Below are 25740 nucleotides of genomic sequence, written 5' to 3' on the forward strand. Positions count from 1 at the left end.
TCTCTTCTTCTTGGTTATAATTATGTTGCATTTCTTCTAATTAACCTCCGTCCTGCCAGGCTTGTTGCAGCACAAATACAGTACTACAATGAAGGCATGGAACTCTAAATTCAAAATTTGTCTGTATTGTACACTGTAAAAAGCTGTAAAAAACAATCACCTAAAAATCTGTGCTATAGCAGGGGCGCGAACAATGAACCGCGATATCGTGTAGGAGTAGGCCAAAAATCTCAAGCTCATCTGTCGCTTCTTTTTTCTGTCCCGATTATATCTTTTTGTAAGGTAAAAACAGTCTTGTCAGTCAGTCATGATCAATGATACCCAAACACGCAGCTGGAACTTTGTGAGGGATCATATGGGATGTTCTGGAAAGAAGAATAAAACACAGACTCGTCACAACTTCTTAAGAATGACTACAAATGAGTTTCGGGCTGTCAAGAGGAGCCCGAACCTAAACGACACTCTGCAATTTTGTTCCAAAGCAAATAATTCTCTAATTATACCTTTAAAATAAATCGTAATCAACACACTCTTTAGTTTACGCTATTCTCAAGATAGATATACATGGTACTTTGCTTTATTAGGTCAGCATGGATTACATAATTACATGTCATGATCCATAAAAGGCGTAATATGTAGTACAAATTGAAAATAATACTTATTGTTGTTATTAATGTACGCCAGTTATCATCAACTCACACAAGGCGTCGTCGAACGTCTTTATTTGTTGTGTTGCTGTGTCGCAGTAGTCAGCAAAAAAAGGCAGTCAGCACGGTTAGCCGCAGGAAAATTGGCGCGAGTGAAATAAAAAATGTTTTATTACATTTGTAAAGTGTGCCAAACCAGACAACAGATGGTAACATGTGCTACCAATCAAATATTTTACAGGCTTAAGGGCATTTCCTTTTACAACCCTAATTCCAATGAAGTTGGGACGTTGTGTTAAACATAAATAAAAACAGAATACAATGATTTACAAATCATGTTCAACCTACATTTAATTGAATACACGACAAAGACAAGATAGTTAATGTTCAAACTGATCAACTTGATTGTTTTTAGCAATATTCATTAAATTAGAATTTTATGGCTGCAACACGTTCCAAAAAAGCTGGGACAGGGGGTAAAAAAGACTGAGAAAGTTGAGGAATGGTCATCAAACACCTGTTTGGAACATCCCACAGGTGAACAGGCTAATTAGGAACAGGTGGGTGCCATGATTGGGTATAAAAGGAGCTTCCCTGAATTGCTCAGTCAGTCACAAGCAAAGATGGGGCGAGGTTCACCTCTTTGTGAACAAGTGCGTGAGAAAATATTCGAACAGTTTAAGGACAATGTTCCTCAACGTACAATTGCAAGGAATTTCGGGATTTCATCATCTACGGTCCATAATATCATCAAAAGGTTCAGAGAATCTGGAGAAATCCCTGCATGCAAGCGGCAAGGCCGAAAACCAACATTGAATGACCGTGATCTTCGATCCCTCAGGCGGCACTGGATCAAAAACCGACATCGATGTGTAAAGGATATCACCACATGGGCTCAGGAACACTTCTGAAAACCATCCATCCATTTTCAACACCGCTTATCCTGGTTAGGGTCGCGGGGCGCTGGAGCCTATCCCAGCTGACTTCGGGCGAAAGGCGGACTACACCCTGAACTGGTCGCCAGTCAGTCGCAGGGCACATACAGACACAGACAACAATTCGCACTCACATTCACACCGTCACTGAGTGGGAACTGAACCCACGCTGCCCGCACCAAAGTCAGGCGAGTGTACCACTACACCATCAGTGACCTACTTCTGAAAACCAATGTCAGTAAATACAGTTCGGCGCTACATCCGTAAGTGCAACTTGAAACTCTACTATGCAAAGCAAAAGCCATTTATCAACAACACCCAGAAACGCCGCCGGCTTCTCTGGGCCCAAGCACATCTTAGATGGACTGATGCAAAGTGGAAAAGTGTTCTGTGGTCCAACGAGTCCACATTTCAAATTGTTTTTGTAAATTGTGGATGTCGTGTCCTCCGGGCCAAAGAGGAAAAGAACCATCCGGACTGTTATGGATGCAAAGTTCAAAAGCCAGCATCTGTGATGGTATGGGGCTGTGTTAGTGCCAATGGCATGGGTAACTTACACGTCTGTGAAGGCACCATTAATGCTGAAAGGTACATACAGGTTTTGGAGAAACATATGCTGCCATCCAAGCAACGTCTTTTACATGGATGTCCCTGCTTATTTCAGCAAGACAATGGCAAACCACGTTTTGCACGTGTTACAAAGGCGTGGCTTCGTAGTAAAAGAGTGCGGGTACTAGAATGGCCTGCCTGCAGTCCAGACCTGTCTCCCATTGAAAATGTGTGGCGCATTATGAAGCGTAAAATAGGACAACGGAGACCCCGGCCTGTCAAACATCTGAAGCTGTACATCAAGCAAGAATGGGAAAGAATTCCACCTACAAAGCTTCAACAATTAGTGTCCTCAGTTCCCAAACCTTTATTGAATGTTGTTAAAAGAAAAGGTGATGGAACACAGTGGTAAACATGACCCTGTCCCAGCTTTTTTGGAACGTGTTGCAGCCATAAAATTCTAAGTTAATGATTATTTGCTAAAAACAATAACGTTTATCAGTTTGAACATTACATATCTTGTCTTTGTTCTGTATTCAATTAAATATAGGTCGAACACGATTTGCAATTTAACCCAACGTCCCAACTTCATTGGAATTGGGGTTGTATTAGGTAATGTTTTTATTCATATTTATGACCTACAGTACAAGTTATGGATAAAAAAAACTTTGTCAAACTGTTGCCTTCACGAAACCCTTGTTAACTGTAGTTTTTTTTAACCGCAATATTTTAACATTAACTGTCACATAAGTGTATATTCTCCTTTTCTCCTGTTGTTCTTCCCTTAAAGGAGACATATAGTGCAAATTTACTCATATCAAATCCATTTTCCCCAGTGAATTTAATTAAAATTCCATGAATCTGTTCCAGCCCACAAAAACTTTAGTTTTTTGTTTTTGTGGTTTTAATAAAGAAAAATAGCACTGTATTGTATTAAAAAATAAAAGATAATACAGCAGAATGTTACAAAATAAACTGTTTCAAAAAATATATTATTGTAATATATCTGTGTTGGATGTGTGCCATTAAGGGGTGTGGCCTAGTAAGTGATGTCAGAAGCTGGAGTCGGGTTGGCTGGTTAGTCTGCGTGTGAGCCTCTAGCCGTGAGCTGTGGCCTACAGCAGCTCCTTGTGAGTGTTGTCATTTTGTATTTCTGTGGTTGACTGTTTTCCCTGTTCAATAAACAGAAGGTGCTCAGTTTTTGACTTTGAGATGTTCGTGTCCCTGTGTAGACTGCTCTTCGCTTGAAAATGGTGGATCTTCGCTCAGCCTAGCTGCCAGGTCAAGGGGAGCGAAATTCAGCGGGGGGGGGGGGGGGGGGGGGGATGATATTATGTAAATTTGTGACCTCACAATTTGTTAAAATTCAGATACATTTTCAGAATTGGGCATCTCACAAAAGAGTTACTTGGTTGTGTAATTTCATACCTAATGGGTGGACAGGCACTCCAGAGACCCAACTATTTGTATATAAGACATTTAAAAGTACATTTTACATAATATCTACCCATTAATGCAATTGTGTCTTTTGTTTTTGCTGTCTTTTTCCACATTCTCTCTCTATTGAGCATACAGTTTGCTAAGTTAACATAGTAGTGTATAGTATGGAAAGCAAAGATCTTTGGAACAGCGACTTTAAACATCTTATCTGGAGCGGATGGTTTAATTGAACCCACTTGGATGCCCTAAAAGCACTTGGATTTTCTCATGCAGGTTGGCCCCCCCATTAATACGTCCTCTTACTGGGCATGTAGTGAGTTTACCTTCAAGGCAGGGATTTTTAACATCTCCTGCATCGGACCCACTCTTAAAAGTTGAACCATGTGATAAAAAAAATTTGATGTTCGGCGCAGCTTCTTGCAAGTGTTATCATTTTGTATTTTTGCATTTGACCGTTTGTCCCAATTAATTATCCGTTAAAAGTGTATCGGTGACTGTGGCTCTCCTTGCCCACATGTGAGGGCATTACAGTACCAGAATTGTGGAAACTCGAGTGAAAGCGTATCTGGGACTGACTTGTACCTCAAATTTTGGCAACAAAATAAAAAATCGACAAACGATAGCTCGTAACAAAAAACAAAACAAAAAAACTCACAAGTTGGGGCACTTGTAAATCAAGGCACCGCTGTTTCATGAGTTTTCTTCGCTTGAGTGCTCCAAATCAGTCCAACTGTAAACACATCTCTTGGTGCATGGTCATCCAACAGGATTCTCAATGGGATTCAGGTCTACTTTCTGGCCTGGACATTCCAAAAAGGCATTATTTAGTCATTAAAAGGTCCAGCTTTGAAGATTTTGGGCCCAATTGGATCGCCGTTTGGACCTTTGCATGGTGCCTGATGTTTTAGTAGCGGTTTGTCCACCATCCATCCTCTGTTGACTGATTTATCGACTCCCTAAGTTCAAGGTGCCTTTGTCATCACACACAAACTAATTTACGCCGGGGCAGCCAAGTGCTGAAGCACACCTGGCAATCATTGGTCCTCCTGGCATCCTTTCCTCATCACGTTGGTCTGTCTGCTTGAAATTAAGGTAGAACTAAAAACCATTGCTGCTTTCAGAAAAAAAAACAGTTTTACCTAATAGGGCACAAAAGATTTACCTTTGAAAATAACTGCATAAGATACAAAGGGCCTATTTTGATTAATTATGCTAGTTTTTATTAATTTATATGACGCAAACTTAAAAAAAACTTATGACTTATGTTGGTCATAAGGTATGTAAAATGTTCTATAATATACAAAGGTTTGTCTTAAAACATACATTCTCATTCAAGAGGTGCAAGTAGACTTTTATAAGCATGACATCGTTGCCTGTGTTATTCCTCCACTTCGTTAAACGTTTCCTGAACCCAGTCACCCAGCCTGTACGCTATTTTATGATGTGCATGTTTGGGTGTGTACATGTCAATAGCATGTTTTTTTTCTCTTTTCTTTAAAGATAAGTCAAATCACTTTTTACAGGGAAATCAACAGTTTTACGCAAGTTACTTCCCAAATGTAATATTTTGAACAACAAGTACAATTTGACAGATTTCTACACACACTGAGTTACATCACAACCATTCTGTAGAAGAACAGGAGTGTAACAGTGTGCCAAAAATTATGGCATACTGTGTGTTCAGTGTGATAAGTTAACAAAATGTAAAACAACAAATCGCTTGTCTTTCATATGAACAGGAACAGTTTTGTTGATATTTAAAATGAAACAAAAACTGTATGTAGTATCGGATAATTTCAGGGTTTAGGATGTTTGCAGTTTGTGTTTTCACTGTGTAGCTCTTTACTCTTTTCACATTTCATCTGTATTCTTCGTACGGTAATTTATCATTCATAGATGATTTCTCCCAAAGGTAACACGGTTAAAAATGGAGCGAATTCCCTCGCATGTGGATAAGGAGAGCCACAGTCGTTGATACGATTTGAGTCGTTTATTGAACGAGACAAACAAACACAAAAATCCAAAATAAAACCACTCACAAGGAGCTGCTATAGGTCACAACTCAAGCCCAGATGCTCGCAATCAGACTAACCGACCAACCTGACTTCAGGTCCTGGTGGCACTCACTAGGCCACGCCCCTTGGAGGCACACGTCCAGCACAATGCTGCTATATGGACAGTAATTATGAAACAAGTACATTTAAGGTGCCATTTTTAAGGAGCTATAATAAACAAATGTGTGGCTTTTTCTGCGTGTTGGAACGAATTGATGGCATTTCATTTAATTTCAAAGTGAAAATGGATTTGCAAGGTATCTGCAATCATATCTGCAAGGTAGTTTTCTTTTTTTTCCGCAAACAAACATCAGCAAAGGCTCATTAAAGTCTTTGTAGGTAACACGATAATGACAGATGAAGAAGTGCCACTGTCGTCACCGCTGCAGGTTTCAAAGTGAGGCTAAAATAGCCGCAAAACACAGACATGCAAAGCTACATATTGCCCTTATATAGAACAGAGGATCAAATTAACAGTTACTTGACAGTTACCACGTGAATGTGACGGGGGCAAAAAGTCTTTCACGAATAATTAAAGCCCTCCTTGGTGTGGCGCCTACCAGAAGACCTTGGTACATATTTCCATTGGGTGTTCAAGAGGTATGAATGTCACGCTTGTCAGCGTCGCGTTGTCACCGTCGGTATCGCGTCCACTTGGTCTCTTGGCCCTCACACATTTGAGCTATGGACAAACATTCCGGGGCGTAAACTATCTGTTAGGGCGTGTGTGTGAGGTGCCATTGTTTCTCAACAGAGAAGCTCAGTCATTGGTATAATGGGTATGTGCTTTACTGTTCTTCACTTTAAATCACATTCTGACTGCTGTTTTAATAACTCTCTGAGCTCTATGCTAGCCATTTGTGTACACCTTTTCAACCATTTTACTTATGTTAATACAAATGTCATGGAACTTCGCCAGGGTGTGGAATTTTGTCTGGTTTTGTCATTCAACTTCAGCTCTTTACATGTACCCGGTATCAATAATATACTGATTACATCGAATTGCACCTTTTCGCTCTATCATGGACAATTTTGGCTGATTGAAATCCATGAAAACTATGTATTTTTGAATTGCTTATTATTGACTGGATTTCATAATACAACTTTCCAATAAGGTTTCATCGTAGACTCATCTCTACCAGATTACATCACTTATAAATTTTTGGACAAGGGAGCGATTTGACCATGGACAAGAATAACATTTTTTATTGAACACGTACTTCCTTTGCCAGCTGTAGCTGTCTGTACTATTAGCAATATAAGAAATAACTTAGTACTGAGAATCCATCCATTTTCTGAGCCGCTTCTCCTCACTAGGGTCGCGGGCATGCTGGAACCTATCCCAGCTATCATCTGGCAGGAGGCGGGGTACACCCTGAACTGGTTGCTAGCCAATCGCAGGGCACATACAAACAAACAACGATTCGCGCTCACATTCACACCTACGGGCAATTTAGAGTCTTCAATCAACCTACCATGCATGTTTTTGGGATGTGGGAGGAAACCGTAGTGCCCGGAGAAAACCCACGCAGGCACGGGGAGAACATGCAAACTCCACACAGGCGGCGACGGGGATTGAACCCCGGTCCCCAGAACTGTGAGGCAGATGTGCCAACCAGTCGTCAACCGTGCCGTCCAAAGTAATACAGTAAAACAGATTTCTTGTCTAAAAGTCGTAAATGATATCCAACTTAAGAAATCCTCAGAGACAATAAAACAGATTACTTGTGTAAAAGTCATAAATGATATCGACTTAATAAATCCTCGGAGACGACTTCTGTTTTTGTTTCTTCCCAATCTTACTATAATTTGAATGTTTCAATTATAGCTGCAGCACACATGGATGGATGTTGCGTAACATTGGTGTTCATCATGTTTCAAGGCTTTATTTTCTCTTCGATTAGAAATTAGATAAAGAAAGTGGATCATAGACTAACAAAAATCTATGTTGTTAATGCATATTGGGTGTTAGTTGTTAACGTTTGGGGGTCATGGTTGGGTTTAAGGTAAAGGTTGTGCAGAATAGTTGAATTGTCGACTATTGATGCTCCACATCAATGTTTAGAGGATGAATTTGAATAATTACTAATCACATGTTTTAGCTTGAGAAGGACTGTGTTGTGATACTGGTGTGCTTTAATTTTAAGGTCTGACTTTACCGGCTACAGGATGTGTACTGAACTGATAATGCTCAGGTTTTGCTGAGGGAGGGTCGTTGCTGTCGCCTGTGATTGTGAATAAAAGCTTGAATTGTGCATTGGGCCTTGTCGTCTGTTTGAACCCTTTGATACACAATACAACACAAACTATCACACTAAGTGGAAGAGGAGAGCAGGAATTTATTCTAGCGCACACAAAGAGGTCCTTGATTATTTGCAAACACCACAAATTCCCACCATGCTCAACCCGCTGCCGTGGTGGGTCCAGAACAAGGACAGGTATCCTCATTTCACCAAGTTGTGCACCATTACCTGGCTGTCCCAGTGGCAACGCACTGAGTGAGAGGATTTCCCCCCCCCCCCCTGCTGGACACTAATCACGCGACAGCGGGCGAGTACTTCACCCATTCCACATCAATGCTCCTGTGTTCTAGCGTGTGTGTTCTGTGTAAATTTGGTGTATGAGCTGTCCATTGGCAGTGTATACAGATTATCCCTCCTCCTGTGATTTTGTAAAATTATAGTACTCCACTGAAAGAATATCAGTGACGTCATCAATGACTAGTCGACGTCGACTCGACTTTCACAATAATAATGTTGATTAAAAATCTCTGAAGTTGTGCAACCCCTTGTGATGGTAATGTAAAGTTAGGGTACTGCAGGGTTATGGCTATTTATTATGGTTAGGGTAGTGTAGGTTACGACTGTCTCAGTTTGAGTTAGGTTTAGAGTAGCGAAGGGTAGTGTAGGGTTAGGGTTATGGTTGTAGTGGTTGAGGGTTAGTTTAGGGTAGGTTTATGCAGGATCTGAACAGGATTTTGTATCTCGTCTTAATCTGGATGAAAGCTATTCGCTATGTCGATACAGTATATAAGATCTTACATTTTTGCCATTCATTCATCGAGTATGGCCGCATTTTAAATTTCACTTCTCCCGTTGATGGGAAGTCCACAAATCTTCCCCTGTTGTAGAATAATGCCCCAAATCCTCTGGTAGGATGAACGCCGACGTGTGTCTGCTCAAAATAGGATTCAAGCAGTTTCCAGGAGGTGTGAAAGCACAGAGGGACTAGTCTGGTTACTTTATGGCATGCCAGGATTTCGCTGCCCCGGGTCTTAACATTACCCAGGGACCACGCTTATCTCATGGTGAAATAACTCTCTGGCAAGTAAACGGGCAGGACGTTTCTAGAAGGGCTCGCTCTCGGCGGAATGCAGTGACTCCTCTTCAATTACCAGACAGTTTTAATCACCTTTAAGTAGTGTTCAGTCAGGCCTTAACGCATTGAATAACACAGTGATTATATACAGTGATACTTTGACTTGCGAGTGCCACAACAAGTTTTTCGAGTTACGAGACGTTGCTAGTTATTTTATTTTTTTAATTTTGTGTGGCAAACCTTAATTTAAGTTATGAGTGAGCTTTAGATAAGCTGCCCCTTGAGTGAAGTGGGAAAGGAATTGAGCAATTGAGGTGGAGTAATGCCCTTGCATGTGGAGCCACAGTCAACACACCTCAAAGATACAAATACAAAATGAGTACACTCGCAAAAGGAGCTGCTGTAGGCCACATCATGCAGAGACGCTCACACGTAGGCTAACTTGCCAACCCGACTCCAGCCCCTGACGTCACTCATTAGGCCACACCCCTTAAAAAACACAGCCAACAAATGAACACTACAGTACGTACAGTAATTACATTTTATAAAATCAGTTTATTGCTTTGAATTCTCTTGTTATGTTTTTGTACAGCGCAGTGGACCCCCACATATTTGCAGTTCGCCATAAGCAGATTCTTGGGGGGAACTTGCGTAACACCCTGCTTATTCACGGTATTCCTTTTCCCGATCGCCTGCTTGGTCGCCTAGTTTCTTTACCCGATCCCTCACTTATTCATGTTTTTTTCAAATGAAAAAAACAAATGTTTTCCTGGCAATTATAATGAGCGTCAACTAGGCTATGTTCACACTGCAGTACAATTCCGATTTTTTCATATCGGATGCAGGCCTCTTTCATATGTGCATATAAATTGGATATGTATCCGATGTGAGTGCAGTACGGACGCTTACGTCGCGCTCATCCGACCTATTCGTCATCAAAAGGCAAAAACCATAGTGCTATTTTTCTTTATTGAAAACATGTCACAAAAAGTACTGTTTTTGTCGGGGCTGGAATGGATTAATGGCATTTCAATTGATTTGATAGATGAGTAAATTGAATGACGAACTTGGTCATGGTACGAATTGAACTCGTCAGTCAAGGCACCACTGTATTTTGAAATTTGAATGTGGCCTGGCTTGTGAGGACATTTTAAGGTGTGCAGAGCATTCCGTCAGGTGACCTTTGGAGGAGTATGTAGCCGTAAGTGGTGTCCACGATATCAGAGAGTACAGAATATCACATTAACGGACACCTTCTCAGACTAAAAATAGCTGCCTTTAAAAGCACCCATATTGTGTATTGGGAGGACAGTTTGCACCTCCTCATGTTTTTATGGTCTGGCACTGAGCGAGATCAGTTTGAAATGATGGCCTTCTTTCTTTTCAGAGTTGCCAGTACCTCCAAGCCCCCTCCAGTGGCACCAAAGGTATGATCACAATATTTATTCCCATTTTTAGGATGAATCACCAAACAATAGTAACTAAGTAATACTAAGGCCAAGACACGCCAGGTGATATTCAATCCTAACAAATGGGGCTCTATTTCCTCAAATACCAGGGGCGTGCAAAGAGGGGGGGGGGGGGGCTCATGCAGCCAACAAATGGGGAACATCCAAATGCCTTTTGGTGGGCATTTTAACCGTCCCCCCAATCCCAGTGGACGAATGTATTGCAATCGGTAAAACAGTACGTAGTCGTCATCCAAAGAAATGCCTCCTTCAAACAGATGCCTCTCTTTTCCATTGGGAAAATAAAATGATCTTAGTTCAATGACAACATTGTTCATTGTTCAGACATAAAAGAGTTGAACTGCTGAGCCCATTTGAACTCATTTGCTGCCCAAAACAGCAGCATAAAAGCACTCTAAACACTCTCTCAGATGAATTAACTGTGATGACTTCCCTGTGCAGACGTAATACGTCTTTAATGGCGATTCTTGTTCCAATATACTCCCACGTGGTCACTCCACAATGTTGTGTGCGTCCATGTTTATGTTGCAGCGAGCTGTGTGACTCAAGTTTCTAGTTTTGTCCTGACTGCCTCAATCCTTGCCATTGCCTGAAATCGTTGAGTTTCGCATGCCGTAAATTGTAATATACAGGTAATGTTCGTGAACTTAAATGCCTCCCCGCCAAATAGACATCTCCCCTATTGGCAACTATTTCCAAAAATACAGTATTCTATATTTTAAAAACAATTTTAACATCTGATATATTGCAGTATTAATGAAAACTCCTAAATGACGAACAGGAGTGCCTGCAGGGATTGGATTATTTTGCTGACAGTAAGAATGGAAATGATTCACCTGGAGTGTCAAGCTATCGCTGTGTGTGCATTGTGAAATATTGATTTGTTTTATATGTTTGTTGCATGAATACCACTCACGTTGTAGAATAGTTACTCACACCGATGTCTCTGTGCCCCGTTTATACTGCGATACGTTCCAAACCCACCCGCTATAGGTGAAAATCCACAATGCAGAGAGACCATATAATCCATCATCCATCCAGCCATCCATTTTCCATACTGCTTAGCCTTTCCATATAATGAAATATATCTATTTTTAATAGTTTTTCCCTGCCAATGTGCTTAAAAACACATTTAAAATTAGAAAACACACACTTTTTTTTTTATAGACATACAGTACATACATACAGTATTTGGTTACATTGTTTTTTATATTTCTTTCATCTTTGTTGATGTAGCATACCGTTGATTCATTTAGGCCGCAATGACAACCTACAGGCACATAACTGAAGCATATCGAGATTGTGTCTAGTTACTAGCAGTTAATCAGAGTCCACGAAAATGAAAACTCTGCATGTCTACTTAAATGTTCATAATTTCATATAAATATTCACTTTTTAATGCATTTTAATCCATCCATCCATCCATCCATTTTCTGAGCCGCTTCTCCTCACTAGGGTCGCGGGCGTGCTGGAGCCTATTTATTTCAATATTTATGTTAACATAGAAAGCTGTAAAAAGCCATAAAAGCAACACTATAAACAGCAGATTTCAGCAATATTGCATGAATTTCCACGTTTGACAAGTAGATAAGTTCTTTAAAAAAAACTGCAATACAGTGGAACTGCGGCAGGCACCTCCCCATCTTATGTTCGCAATTTGCTATTCTCCAGTTATTACTTTGGTGCCATCCTGTGGCATCTTGGTGTGTAGGAACTATGTTAAAGTGCAAGGAGGAGCTTCATGTAGTCAGACATTGCTCTGATAGAAAAGCAGTGGTTGGGCAGGATCTTATGGCATCGATATGCAATTCTAAACCTTTAGGGTTGGGGATCAAGAATCGAGAACCGATTGGAACCAAGACTAACATTCTGGTTCTCCCGGAATTGTTCAAATTTAAAAATTTTGGTTCCCAGTTTCGATGCCAACAGTTGGACGACCCCGAAGAAGAAAGTGGTGAAAACCAATGAAGAAGTAGCAAAAACCAGCGAAGAAAGCCCCGCACAAAGACGTGCTTGTGCCCAACGGTGGTGAACAAAAGTGTGTCTTAACTATGTTAAAATAAAGTGTAAGACTTGGAATAAGATTATATTATGCTAATGAGGCTTTCACAATGTGTAGAAGTCTTCCCTCCCGCTCCGAGCCTCAGCATACACCGCGCAGAACTTCAGTCAAGTCAATTGACTGAATGAAACAATAAAATACGTCTATGCCAACGTTGAGGCAGCTAACAGGTTAAACGCTGTGTTGCACTCTTGCACTGGTGGTTTTTAGCATTTATTTTAGTCTTTCAACCAATGTAAAAGCTGATGATAGACACAAAAGATATATAGAGATTACTGTACCATACTCGAAAGAAAGTAGAAACAGTCGTATTACAAGCTTAACATTGAGTTAAAACTTCACCAAAGGTCAAACTAGCAACTTTACATCACAATGAATGGGGACAAAATTCCCAAAAACGTTGTCTCACACTATCACAAACACTAACCTTGTGCCTCATCGGTGGGAAGGTAAAGGAATCAATATTTTACAGAGCATTTGGTTCAATACATTACTCCTTTTCTTCCGTTTCGTTTTACTTTTGTTTTTACCGGTGTCGTGTGAAATTATTCTTCGTGCCAAAATGTTGAGTTTCAGTGCGTACCCTTGAAAATAAAAGACTACATACTAAAAACAGGAAGTCTAGTTGAAACTTGAACATACTGTATAAATCATTTGATATAATAAAACAGTTGTTAAAACTATTTTAACAGTGCTATATTTAACTTTTAGTTGAAACATTAAGTAATGATCATTAAGTCAATTGGGTTGGGTTCCACACACATTGCCTTTTAGATCATAGCTTTGATATTGATACTGGTTATAAAGAACCCCGAGTCAAATGTTCATTTTAGTTTATGTTGCGGGCTGCTCAGAAAATGGATGTTCAGAGTTTGGACACCCTTTATTGAAACCATGCAAACTTTTTTGACTCAGTCCTCTAAAAGAATTTAAATCGAGAGTCGTTTGGAACCGGAATCGAAATGAGCAACCGGAATCGCTCAAATTCAAACGATGCCCAACCCTGCTTCCCAGTACTCACGGATTTACACTATTCATGGCAGGGCCTGGTCCCTTTCACCACTGAATAGCAGGGGTGCACTGTATATTAAACTGAACATTAAAGTGCCATTTTTCATACGAAGAAAATCCAGTATAAATTAAATTTAAATTAGAAACTTCCCCCAAGATTTACCTGAAAATATTCCCATTTCACAGAACCAAAAAGGCTCCAGTGACTGTCATGTGTGTGCTGTGCTGTGTGTATTTGCATGCCAGGTGAACAGGTGTGACATCATAAAACCCGTGCCCATGACACATCCCCCTTCCCCACCCAACAAGACTCCAAAACCCTACGGGGGCTGCGGGTCGGAACTTTCCTCGCGGCCCTCCTCGGCCGCCTTCATTCCGTCCCCGTCGTTCGCCTTCACCCCCGCCGCCTCACACCCTCATCCCGCTTCCTCATTCCCTGTGGGCCCGCCGCAGTCGTCGGTGTACAACACGCCCATCCACCTCTACTCCACCGAGAACGCCTGTGAGGTGGCCATGGGGCAAAGGCGAGGCCTATTTGAGAGTCAGGGTGGACAAGCCTTTAATGGGTGAGTGGTGGCAAAAGTTAGTTCAATCAATTGTGAGGCAAGTATTGAGGCACAGGGGTGTGAATGTAAAATGCCTGCAGCGGTGTTCTTTCTTCAGAGCCGACCCAAGCCATAAGGACACTAAGCCTCTGCTAAGGGCCCTCAAAAGCAATTCAAAAGTCAAAACAGCCTCGAGTATTGAGGGAGAACAGAATACAATAACTAGAAAAGTCAAATGTTTGGATTAAGCTAGTTTATTTATATATATATTTTTTTTTACTAAAGCTTTTGCAAACTTTTTTTTTTTTTAATATTTATATTTATATTTTGTATTTAAGACTTAATTATTCAAATGTACATTTGTTTTAAAAATATTTTGTTTCCTTGATTCAGGTATGTCTTTTTCAGTCAAGTCATTATTTAAGTACATTGTTGCCTTGAGATACGAGTCACACGACTGACAAACTTTTCGTGATCAGAGCCGTCGTTCTGCGGATTTTTTTAGTGGCAGTGAACTCAACTCAACTCAGTTCACAACAAGGAGCAGTTTGTCAGATCGGGAAAAATTCCTCAAAAAAGAGGCTTCAAGCTGTTTATTGCCAAACATCTCCTTTGATTTCAGTGGGAAAGATAATTTTAGATACACCTGTTTTACATCACCGAGCGTGGGTCAAGGAACGAAAACTCTCAAGGCATCACATATACTGGTTTGGTTTTGTTACTTTTAGTCGAGCAAAATGATATTCATTGTACCATTTAGTGCTTTATTGCTTGGAATGTAATATTAATCAACTCCAGTCCACTTTCACATAACTGAAAATGCTACTTTAAGAGATGAAAACCCATACATGGGTTTAAAAAAACAAACACAAAAACATGTCAGGCAGACAATAGGATCATTTAAACAACACTGCAAGAGCTGCTGAGTTCATAGTAGCTCTATGAATGATCAATAATCAATATTATTGGCAGAAGTAGAGGGCTCGAAAATCAAATTTTGCTTACAGCCCCAGGGAGGCTTGGGTCGGCTCAGCATGTTTTTTTTTTTTGCATGCTTCCTTTTGAGAACTGTTTTGATTTGACTGTCTTCCTATTTTCCCCCTTTAAATATTTGGATTTCCCTTCTTTTCAGACGACAGCAGCTCCTCTGGTCACAAAGTCAGTTTCCGATGCATGTCCAGTACATGATTGTCTTGACAAACATCTGTAGCTGTGTTTTAAATAAAAAATACCGTATTTCCACGGGTTGGTGGCCATCCCGCTAATAGCACTGCTCTCCAATTAGTCCACTTAAGAAAAGTGTCAAACTTTTCCATGACATCGTAGTTATGGTTGCCCTGTTCTAAAAGTGAAACCATATGAAAATACAGTATAATGGCTAATTGTGTAACAGTATGCAAAAAGATCCCTGTTGGAGATGTACTGCACCTTGATTTTAAGTTAACCATTCAGATTACATTCAGTACAGTAAGGGAACAAAATGCAAAACAAACTGCTTGTTGACGAGTGTTACAACTGAGGAGTTAATTTTTTGGCTTTGTTTGCGAGTCAAAATTTGACATATGAGTGAGCTACTGATATGCAACCACTCGAGTCTTTTTGGATTTCAGCTACACGACAAACCTTTTGCCAAAAACTGCCAAAAAAATCCACTTACGAAAAGACCAAAAACTGAAAAGGTTGCCACAGGTCTACACTATCAAAAAAGTGTTAATGGAGATGCTGGTTCACAATATGGTATCCATAAATCATGGGACGTGGATTTAAACAAAGGGTGTCCGGTCTGTTCAAAGAGTGTCCGGCCTTTGTTTTTACTGTATATGACTTTGCTTAACATTCTATAAAGGCGTCCCCTCTGGTAGATTCCGAGATGAGTAAATAAAAGCCCCTTGGCCACCATTTGCGGAAATACAGTATATGCCTACATATAATGTAACTGGGTGCATTTGCTGTTTGCTTCACGAAGATCACTTTTCACCAAGCACGTTTTGTGTGCAGTGCAGTAAGACCCATCATCATAAAGAACATGTCACACACACACGCACACGCACACATGCACATACCTGTCAATGCGCCCACACCCACATGAAGAGATTGTGTTAAGAGGAGCTCCTAAATCAATGCAATGAGTGTGAGTGAGTGAAGGCTGGTGTGCATTGCATGCACTTACTGATGATTTATTGACCTTGTCGATGCCTTTTATTGATTTCACTCAGCCGTGGCAGCGACGGTAGTTATGCTGAAAATGTACTAATGTTCTTTTTTCATTAACCCCCCCCCCCAAAAAAAAACCACCTTCATATTAAAGCCAAACTGTACAGTCACTTTATACTCGCTGGTAGAGCCTGCCCTCACCCCTTTTTCTTGCCTTATATGAAATAAAATGAAAAAATAAACATGACATACATATATTAATAAAATAAATACAGATCCATCCATCCATCCATTTTCTTGACCGCTTATCCTCACTAGGGTCACAGGCTGATGGAGCCTATCCCAGCTATCTTCGGGCGAGAGGCGGGGTACACCCTGAACCGGTCGCCAGCCAATCGCAGGGTACATATAAACAAACAACCATTCACACTCACATTCACACCTACGGGCAATTTAGAGTCTTCCCCCGGCTTAGCTTCCGAGATCGGATGAGATCGGGCGTTCTCACGGTAGTACGGCCGTAAGCCATAAATACAAATATAAATGAATAAATTGTGTTCTTTAATAAACAATAAAACGTTTAAATCAAATCATTGTTCAGATAGTAACATATATACCTGGAAGTGGTCTTAATTTCATACCACAATATAATATATCATATTTATTTCAAAAAGTACATAATATTTATTTCAAAAAGTTCAGATAGAGAAACATGGGAATAAAATAATATCAATTGAAAAGCGGTTCGGAAAATGAATGATATATACAAAAAAAAAGTACTCCTGCACAAACTAACGCTAAGTTTAGTGCCTTTATTGTTTAAAGCTAAATGGAAAATAGATGCCAGTTTAATTTGGTGCACCATTGTAAACCGCAACCACAATAATGTAATGTAATGTATATATATATTGTTAACAGTAACATGTTTTGGGAGAGCTTTTTGTTCTTGTGCGGTATCATTTGGTTTGAGAATAGAAAGTGTAAGTGTATCGAATGTCAAGTCTTGGGTGTGACTTTTGATATTTTGGCTCCCTCTACTGGAAATTGCTCTCTTCTTCTATCTTCTCTTTTTTAATTTCACTGTGTCTTTTCTTCTTCCTCCCCCACAAGTGGACCTCACAGTATTTTAAAGTAAGTCTTTTCACATAACCTCACTGTCTCTATATGCATATCTTTAAATGTTTATTTTGTAGTGTTACGCACATGGTAGGAAATTTAGTTTGTCTCCTTTCTCTCCTTTGCGTTTTCCAAGAAAACCCCAGCCACCCAGGTAGTAAAAGTGGCCTTTATCATGATGCGTGTACTGTATCCCATCAACTTCATGCCATATCTCATCAAACATGGAAGCATTTCATTTCAATTCTTCCATCCCTAACACAGTTTGTGGTGAATAATTATACCCAATGTTGATTGCATAGATTGACCTTGACCTGTGCTCTCCTCCCAGGCCTCCCCGAAGACATATCGTGGACACGGACATCCAGTTCTACCACGTGCCCACCCACGCTGACGCCAGCCGGAAGCGCATCATGGAGGACACGGAGGACTGGCGCCCGCGCACTGGGACCACCCAGTCCAGATCTTTCAGGATTCTGGCTCAGATTACGGGCACCGAGAACGGTACGTCATTGGCAAAGAGGCCTCAAAGGTAGTTGTGCAGTGGCGCCTTGACACACACATACACACACATATATATATATATATACGCAGCTCGTGACCATAGGTGAGGGTAGGAATATAGATCGACCGGTAAATAGAAAGTTTGGCCTTTCGGCTTAGCTCCTTCTTTACCACAACGGACCGATACAAAGTCCGCATCACTGCAGACGCTGCACCGATCCACCAGTCGATCTCCCGTTCTATTCTTCCCTCACTCGTTAACAAGACCCCAAGATATTTGAACTCCTCCACTTGGGGCACGATCTCATCCCCGACCTGGAGAGGGCACGCCACCCTTTTCCGACTGAGGACCAAGGTCTCAGGTTTGGAGGTGCTGATTCTCATCCCGGGCGCTTCACACTCGGCTGCGAACCGCTCCAGTGAGGGTTGGAGGTCACCGCTTGATGAAGCCAACAGAACCACATCATCTGCAAAAAGCAGAGATGCAATAATGAGGCCACCAAACCGGACCCCCTCTATGCCTCAGCTGCGCTTAGAAATTCTGTCCATAAAAGTCATGAACAGAATCGGTGACAAAGGGCAGCCTTGGCACGGGTTTTATATATATATACATATATATATATATATATATATATGTGCACACATAAAGCAAAAAACATATAATAAACATAACATATGGCACCACATGATAATACATGTATAAAACAAGTAAAACGGAATTTAATGTTGTCTTAATTTATAAACCACTAACAATAGTTTTGAAATAACTAAATGTGGAAATTAATAAACAAACAAACTAGTAAATACTACTAGTAGTTGTAGTACTACTGCTGCTACTATTACGACTACAACTACTAACACTACTATTACTACTAATAATACAAAATGCGTTTCCCCCCCACCCCCCCCTTCCATTTGTAGCTCCAGAAGAGGAAGCAGACACAGCCAAGAAGACAAAGTAAGTGCTTGCCATTGAAATTTACTTACAACTGACTAATAAACCTTTTGGGTGTTGTGGTTGCACGTAGATTTAATTTAGATATCCAAATCTTATGGACATTTTAATTGATGTATTGGTTTCTTATAGTTATTGAGTGACGAAAAATATAGTGAAAGTGTACCCTTAAGTTTTACATTTGTGAACATCGGCGCTTAAGTCAAGTGGTCCACATGGAATAGTGTTGCATTACAAGTGAATGCTTGTAGCCAATCAGATTGTTGCATTTGTTGGTGATGAAAGCCTTGCTGTGAACTGCCTGACATCTTAACCGAGGATTGCGTTGGTGGACTGCAGTGTTGATCTGACGTGTTTGGTTTGCCATTTGTGTGTTTAACACAGTGACACACGGTTAAAGATTAAAGGAGACATTATGCGTTTTTTCCACAATTTAAAAAAGTTACTAAGAAGTTAAATAACAAATTAGCCCATTTTTAGGTGCCGGCTGTTTTGACTGTTTGTCCTGTTCGATTAACGATTGAAGGTGCACGGGCGACTGTGACTCTCCTTGCCCACATTCCAGAGTATAACAGTACATCATTTGCTCATTTGTTTTCACTTCACTCAATGGGCAGCATTTCCGAAGCTTGTTCATCGTTGAAATTTTGGTCGCAACACAAAGTCAAAAAATAGACCAAGCGATCTAACTCGTAAGTTAAGGTAGTGTATTCAATAAAAGGTATTAAAAAGTTACTTTTCCACAATATGTCCCCTTTAACTAGTGTTGCTTTCTTAACACTGCCCATCTTCACTGCATCCGAGTCCTTCTTGTTCAGTGCGGTGTTTGCAGTGGTCAGAGCCCCACATGGACCTTGTTATCCTGAACCCTTGTTCTCTTCTGTCCCGGATGGCAGAGTGAACAAGACCACCACGCGGTTGGTGATCGGCCCAAAGTACAACGAGCTGAGGGACTGGCACCACGGCGTGTCCGCTCGCACACTCAATGTCCAGTAGACCTGTGTATATACGTATATATATATATATGCATATACTGTATGTGAGAATATGTGTTTGTGAGTGTGATTGATTGCTGTAGTGGCTTGATGGCACAATAGAAAGAAATAGTGCAGACATTTGGAATGACAGCTACAGTACATACTAGGGGTTGAACCGATTAGCCGACTTGTCAACATTATTACTCCTTAACGTTTGAGGTCGACTAATCACTTTTCACGTTTTTGCCATCTGGTCTTCCAGTCGAGCACTTTCGACTCGCCCATCTGTTGCCGTCACCAGACTATAACGCTCTGTGCGGCAGTGAAATATCTGGCCAAGAAGGCGACACAGTCTTCATACGTCTGCGTCGGTCCGAGAGTACAAGAATAAGCAGGTTGTGGGTGAGAATAGCGGTTAGCTTCGCTAGCTAAGGCTATTCTAATCATCGGTAGTCTTGAAAGACTCATATGAGCAGTGCCCTGGGAATGGCGATGAGGAACTAGGGCGGTTGCATGAAATGAAACGTCTAATATAGCCAAAACATCTAATAATGCTTATAGACACCTACAGTGTGCTAACTAGTGGCGGTTGGTCAATAAAGGGCGCTAGCGTGTCACCTCTCCACAGTGGTCACCATATTATTTTCCTTGAAAACAAAAACTAAATAAATAAATTTAAATATTGAAAACATTTTGCTGTACTAACTCACCGGCCGGTTTGTTGAAGAGAAACACGTGCAAGACTCCCACTATTTACAACAACTACAATTAGTGAAACGGTGAGTTATATTTGAAATATTTTGTTTGTTTGTTTGTTTCTATGCCTGTCTGTCGAAGCATGTCTTCGCATGAAACCAGTCCGTGGTGTTAAAGTTGAGGGCCGCTCTACTGTGCTGGAAAAATATCAATGACATCATCGGTTAATCGACTTCGACTCGACTTTCATCACATTATATTGGACAAAAAAAAAATAAAATCTTTAGCTGTTCAACCCCTAGTACATACGTATATATACATGCATATATACATATACAGTACACGGACATATAGCCCGCACTGCTACATAGGCATGTTTTTAGCAATTTTGAGCTACAAACAGTGTTTTTCTCAGCTGATGGGGTTTTAGTTGGTGAAACAGATGGACAAAGGTATTGGAATACCAGAAGTGGAAGAAAAATGCATGGCAATACAGTGGAACCTCCAAAGTGGACCACAATGACGCTGGTTGACTTTCAAGTTGATTTAATAACACATTTTCCAATATTACAACTTTGGAGTTTGCCACGATACAAATACTTTTGTCCGCATGGTATATAAATCTCAATGCAGGTTCAACTGTTGTTTTAATCAATCAGTTTTGAATAGGAGTCTGTAAGGATGTGTATATACGTAAGTGCACATGCTTGGATGTGGGAGTCCAAAATGGTGCTTTAGGACACTTTGAAAGGTCTAAAAAAAAAAAAAAAAAAGATGACAGTGAAAGTACCAATGTCGGGATTGTTTTAGGCGCGAGGATAAAGCGTAGTTACTGTGTGAATGCTTTCCTAAGGCAAACATCTTTGAAAAAGGCCCTCGCTATGTAATTTATTCCTCCTGTTTATGTTTACTTGACCGTGGTGGTGTCGTCTTCTCAAGTTTGAAGTGGTGTCAATGAAGGTATTATCATACTTTATGGCTAATAAAGTTGTTGCATATACTCCTTGTTTATGTTCTGTCTTCGATCTTTTTTTCTCTTGTGTTGGCATTACTTCTCTCCTCCTTTCATATATATATATATATATATATATATATATATATATATATATATATATATATATATACAAACACACTAAACATGTTCAGTAATATGAAAATTATATTCATACGTAGCTACACACAATTTGTTCTGTACTTACTAATGGTGGAACGCAATTTTGTCAATGGCTTTTTTTTTAATTGCCGTGTTCGTCATGCAAAGTAATCCGATACAGCAGACCTATAACGCACCTGGCATCTTCTAGCGCCGACTCTTTGTTTCGTCATGCCCGCGAACGTCTCCATACTTTTTTTTTTTTAAATCTCCACAACTGACTACTAGCAACGCTGCTTCACTTCTTCTGCATTCAGCGGTTGGCATTATATTTTAGGAGCTACTTTCTGCTCTCGAGTGCACACCGCTTCGCCTAATTAGTAAATGAGAGCAAGAGGGGAAAAAAAAGAGTTTTCTGTGCCTATGAACTGAAATGAGAGGGTTGGATAATTACCATAAACTGTCCCACCCCAAGTCACGTTACTTAGCTGTACTAAAACGATCGATCACAATCACATCATTTTTATGTTAAATTGTCCTAAACCAGTCTATGAAACTTAAGCTTGACCAGCTAGCTAAACTGTTAAATTAGTTTACCTGTCTTTGTGTAGTGACGGATGAAGGTCGACATTGTTATTGTTATGTCTTTAATGCGCGAGTTGCAAGCCATGCAGGTTGTCATCCTGTTATTCCAGACTTCATCGACAACATAATCCTTGAATCCAAATTATGTTATCTTTGGAGCTCCTTCCATCCTTCTTCATGCAGGTGGCTATTGTGTATTTTTGATTGTATATATTTTTATTTAATGTATGCATCTTACTATTATTAGAACTTTTAGAAAATTAGGTGATGACTAGACCTTGTATTACCCTCTAATCTATGAATCCTTGTTATTAAAACAGGTGTTTTTCGTTTTACTTTTGTTTTTACCGGAGTCCTGTAAAGTAATTTTTCGTGTCAAAATGCTGAGTTCCAGTACGAACCATTCAAAATAAAAGGCTACATGCTTAAAACAGGAAGTCAACTTGCAAATATAAACCATTTGACGTGATAAAACAGTTGCAAATAACTATTTTAACCGTGCTATATTTAACTTTTAGGTGAAACAATAATAAATGAATATTAAGTCAATACAAACTTTTTTGACCCAGCCCTCTAAAAGAATCGAAATTGAGAATCGTTTGGAAATTGAATTGAAATGAGGAACCGGAATCAGGACCGGAATCGCTCAAATTGAAACGATGCCCAACCCTACACATGAGGGCAAGTGCTGCAGAAGACTGATGGATGGATTTTAACCTGCATATTCAGCCACAGGCAAATGCTAAAGGAAGTGCTTCTAAATTGAGTCCACTGCACTGGCCCACGACTGCTCTCATCCTATGTGAGTCCAACGATGACGTAGGTGCAACGCCTCTCATAAAACGTGTGGCTTTTGTTTGAACAGCCAACAAATGGTCCATCAACATTACTGACGCTCACTTGGGCGCACAGCAGATGGTCTATCATTTAACACTCTCGAAGGCTTTGGATCACATTCAACCTTCACTCCCTCACATTTAGATAGACAAGGCAGTGATCACATGCACACACGCTTCATTGTTTGGCAGCGTACAGTTGTGTCTAGGAGCCAGCAAGTGATCTCTGTGAGACGCTGCCAAAAGCTCCTTTCACGCCGACCATAGAGTGTTAAAAGTTGTCTCCGGGGACATATGGACTATCTTCTGGTGCCAAGTCAATGAGAAGACATTTGCTGGTCTGAAACCATGCTGACGCCAAAAACCTTGAAATGATTGTGGCAGTAATTACTGTCCCACTTAAGTCAGTATTATCATGTTATTTTCTGTATTCAAATATCAAGTATTTACTATAGAGTGACATCTTGACTTACAAGTTTAATTTGTTCCGTGACCAAGCTTGTAACTCAATTTCACCATTTGTGTCTTTTTAATGAAGACGACCAGCACTCTATTGTATATATACATTAGAAAGCTAAAAGAAATAAGTTCATAAAGTGTAATTACTATATTTACTATAGTAATTGTGTGCTGGATGCGTGCCTTTAAGGGGCGCAGCAGTGACATTAGGAATCGGAATCTGTATGCGTGAGTGTTTGGGTGTGGTTTGTGGCCTACAGCAGGCCCTGGTGAGTGTTTTCATTTTGTATCTGTGGATGTGACTGTTTGTCCCATTTGTGAGGGCATTACAGTACATGCATTACTACATTTTTTTAAGCTTCACTTGAACGGCAGCGTATGTGAAGCTTACTCGTACCTCAAATTTTGGCTCGCAACACAAAACCAAAAATCGACCATGCGACGGCTCATACTGGAAAAAGTTGTTATGTGGTAGGTACCTGTATTGACTCTATTTCCTGGAGTAGTGGCCTCCACTCTAATAGACAAGTTTCCATTAGATGCTGGCTAGCAACTTAAACAAATAAATGCCTCTCCTCAAATAGATGCCTCCCTTTTTCAGAAAAAAAGGTTGATTATCTCACTTCATTCACACAATTGTTAACACATGGACACATTAAACAGGTAATTGTGTTGTTGCTAACCGAAACAACAGTTGTCGCTTTGTGTTTAGTGTTAAATTTGAGTTATGAGAGAGCTCAAGCTTTGTCACCGCATGAGTGGAGTGAAAAACTTAAGGTACTGTAATACCCTCGCATTTGGAGAAGGACAGTCATAGTCACCATTTAATTCAACTGTTTATTGAGTGGGACAAACAGTCAAAAACACAAATACAAAATAAGAACACTTGCAAGGAGCTGCTCTAGGCCACAACTCATGCACGGACGCTCACACGCAGACAAACCGACCAACACGACATCACTCAGATGAACATCACAGTACTTCCAGTAGTAACTTTTTGTCTGAACTCGGCCTTTAAATCCGGATTCGCTATTCGTATTGACAGTAACGAATTACTTCTGAATCAGAATCAAATCGTTACTGCTTGTTCTATTCCAAACTAATAGTCACAAAAAACAAACAAAAAAAACCATCTCCCTCCAGAATTTCAAATTTTTTTTGTACTTTAAAAGGGCTTACTTTAACCAGGATCCCTCGCTGGGTTTTAGGCCTGTCGGTGATGTAAATCTTCACTACCTCGGAGCAGCTGCAAGGGCTGTTCCAGGGCTAGCTAGCCAGCTGACGGTCTGCCATACTGTATAGGATCAACATTCTCCCATTAATTCTGCTGCAGTCTGCCTCGGTGATGCGTCCTTTTCTGCTGAGGTTGTGGTGCTTTAATGAATATCCATGCAGATCCTCGGGCTAGGCTATCGGATGCCTCCTTGCGCGGAGGTCACGTTTTTGTTTTTTTCTAAACAAACTTTATAGGGAGAGCTCGGTGGAGGTACAATGCATACATGCACAGAAACTGTGTACAGTAAGTCCAAATGGGGTCGGCCATGAACAAAGGCTAAACATTGTAAAATATTTTGGATTTTCTTAAGTGAATCCAGCGTGGCAAAATTGCAGTGTTTGTCAGAATAAAGTAAGTAGTAGTAGTAAGTAGTTATTCTTTGATTCATTGTGATTTAAATTTTAAAATTTTGATTTTGCATGTGTTTTTTTTTTTTGGCAAACTCGAGTACCAAACCGAGTCACCACCGATTTGTGCATAAGCCGTTTTTTTATACCAGTTTATTTCATTATGTTCTCTTTTATTACGTTTTACTATATGCTGTATGTTTATAATGTTGTCAGAGGTATTAAACTGGATAAAAAAACTAACAAATACAATGTTGCAGGTTTTCTGTGGGCCGGAACAGATTAATAGCACTTCAAGTCATTTCAGTGGGGAAGATTTATTTGATTAAGTAAGTAAGAGTAAATTGAGTTATGAGCTTGGTCACGGAACAAATTTAACTTGTAAGTCAAGGTACCAATCGATTCCAAAACGTATTTGTTCAAATAAAGTTATCCCCCTAAATAGATGCAGGCCTCCCACCATCTTGTCTATTGGTTTATTAGCAGGATAAATGCAAAAAAGAAAAATGTCTTTTGGAGTAATACAACTAATTGAATATGATGGATAATGTTGATAGCTTTACACTGAAAAAACAGTGCTGATAAAAATCACACACTCCCTCCTTCCTCTCGTCTCAGTATACTGAAGCTTCAGTGAACAAGCTTCATATGCCATTTCCAGATGGGCAACTAATGAATGTAAACAGCGTGCTTCTCTTAGTTAATCAACCAA

At 40.2% G+C, this 25740-nt stretch overlaps 1 protein-coding gene across 6 annotated transcripts in view; it reads left to right on the plus strand.

Moving 5' to 3' along the window:
- The window catches only part of LOC133474941 (PDZ and LIM domain protein 5-like), a 57924-nt gene that overhangs the window by 18850 nt on the left and 13334 nt on the right, over window positions 1-25740 (plus strand). For 3 of the 6 annotated variants that reach the window (XM_061767131.1, XM_061767130.1, XM_061767129.1), the window contains 4 exons: window positions 10331-10370; window positions 13732-14051; window positions 17632-17804; window positions 18726-18762. In XM_061767131.1, the coding sequence (XP_061623115.1) occupies window positions 10331-10370; window positions 13732-14051; window positions 17632-17804; window positions 18726-18762 (570 nt within the window). Of the gene's footprint in view, window positions 1-10330; window positions 10371-13731; window positions 14052-15162; window positions 15189-17294; window positions 17316-17436; window positions 17455-17631; window positions 17805-18725; window positions 18763-25740 lie in introns of all 6 variants that reach the window. The other 3 variants (XM_061767132.1, XM_061767133.1, XM_061767134.1) reach the window with 3 other exon arrangements.

The sequence above is a fragment of the Phyllopteryx taeniolatus genome, chromosome 3 (genome assembly GCF_024500385.1).
Source record: "Phyllopteryx taeniolatus isolate TA_2022b chromosome 3, UOR_Ptae_1.2, whole genome shotgun sequence".
NCBI classification, from domain to species: Eukaryota; Metazoa; Chordata; class Actinopteri; order Syngnathiformes; family Syngnathidae; genus Phyllopteryx; species Phyllopteryx taeniolatus.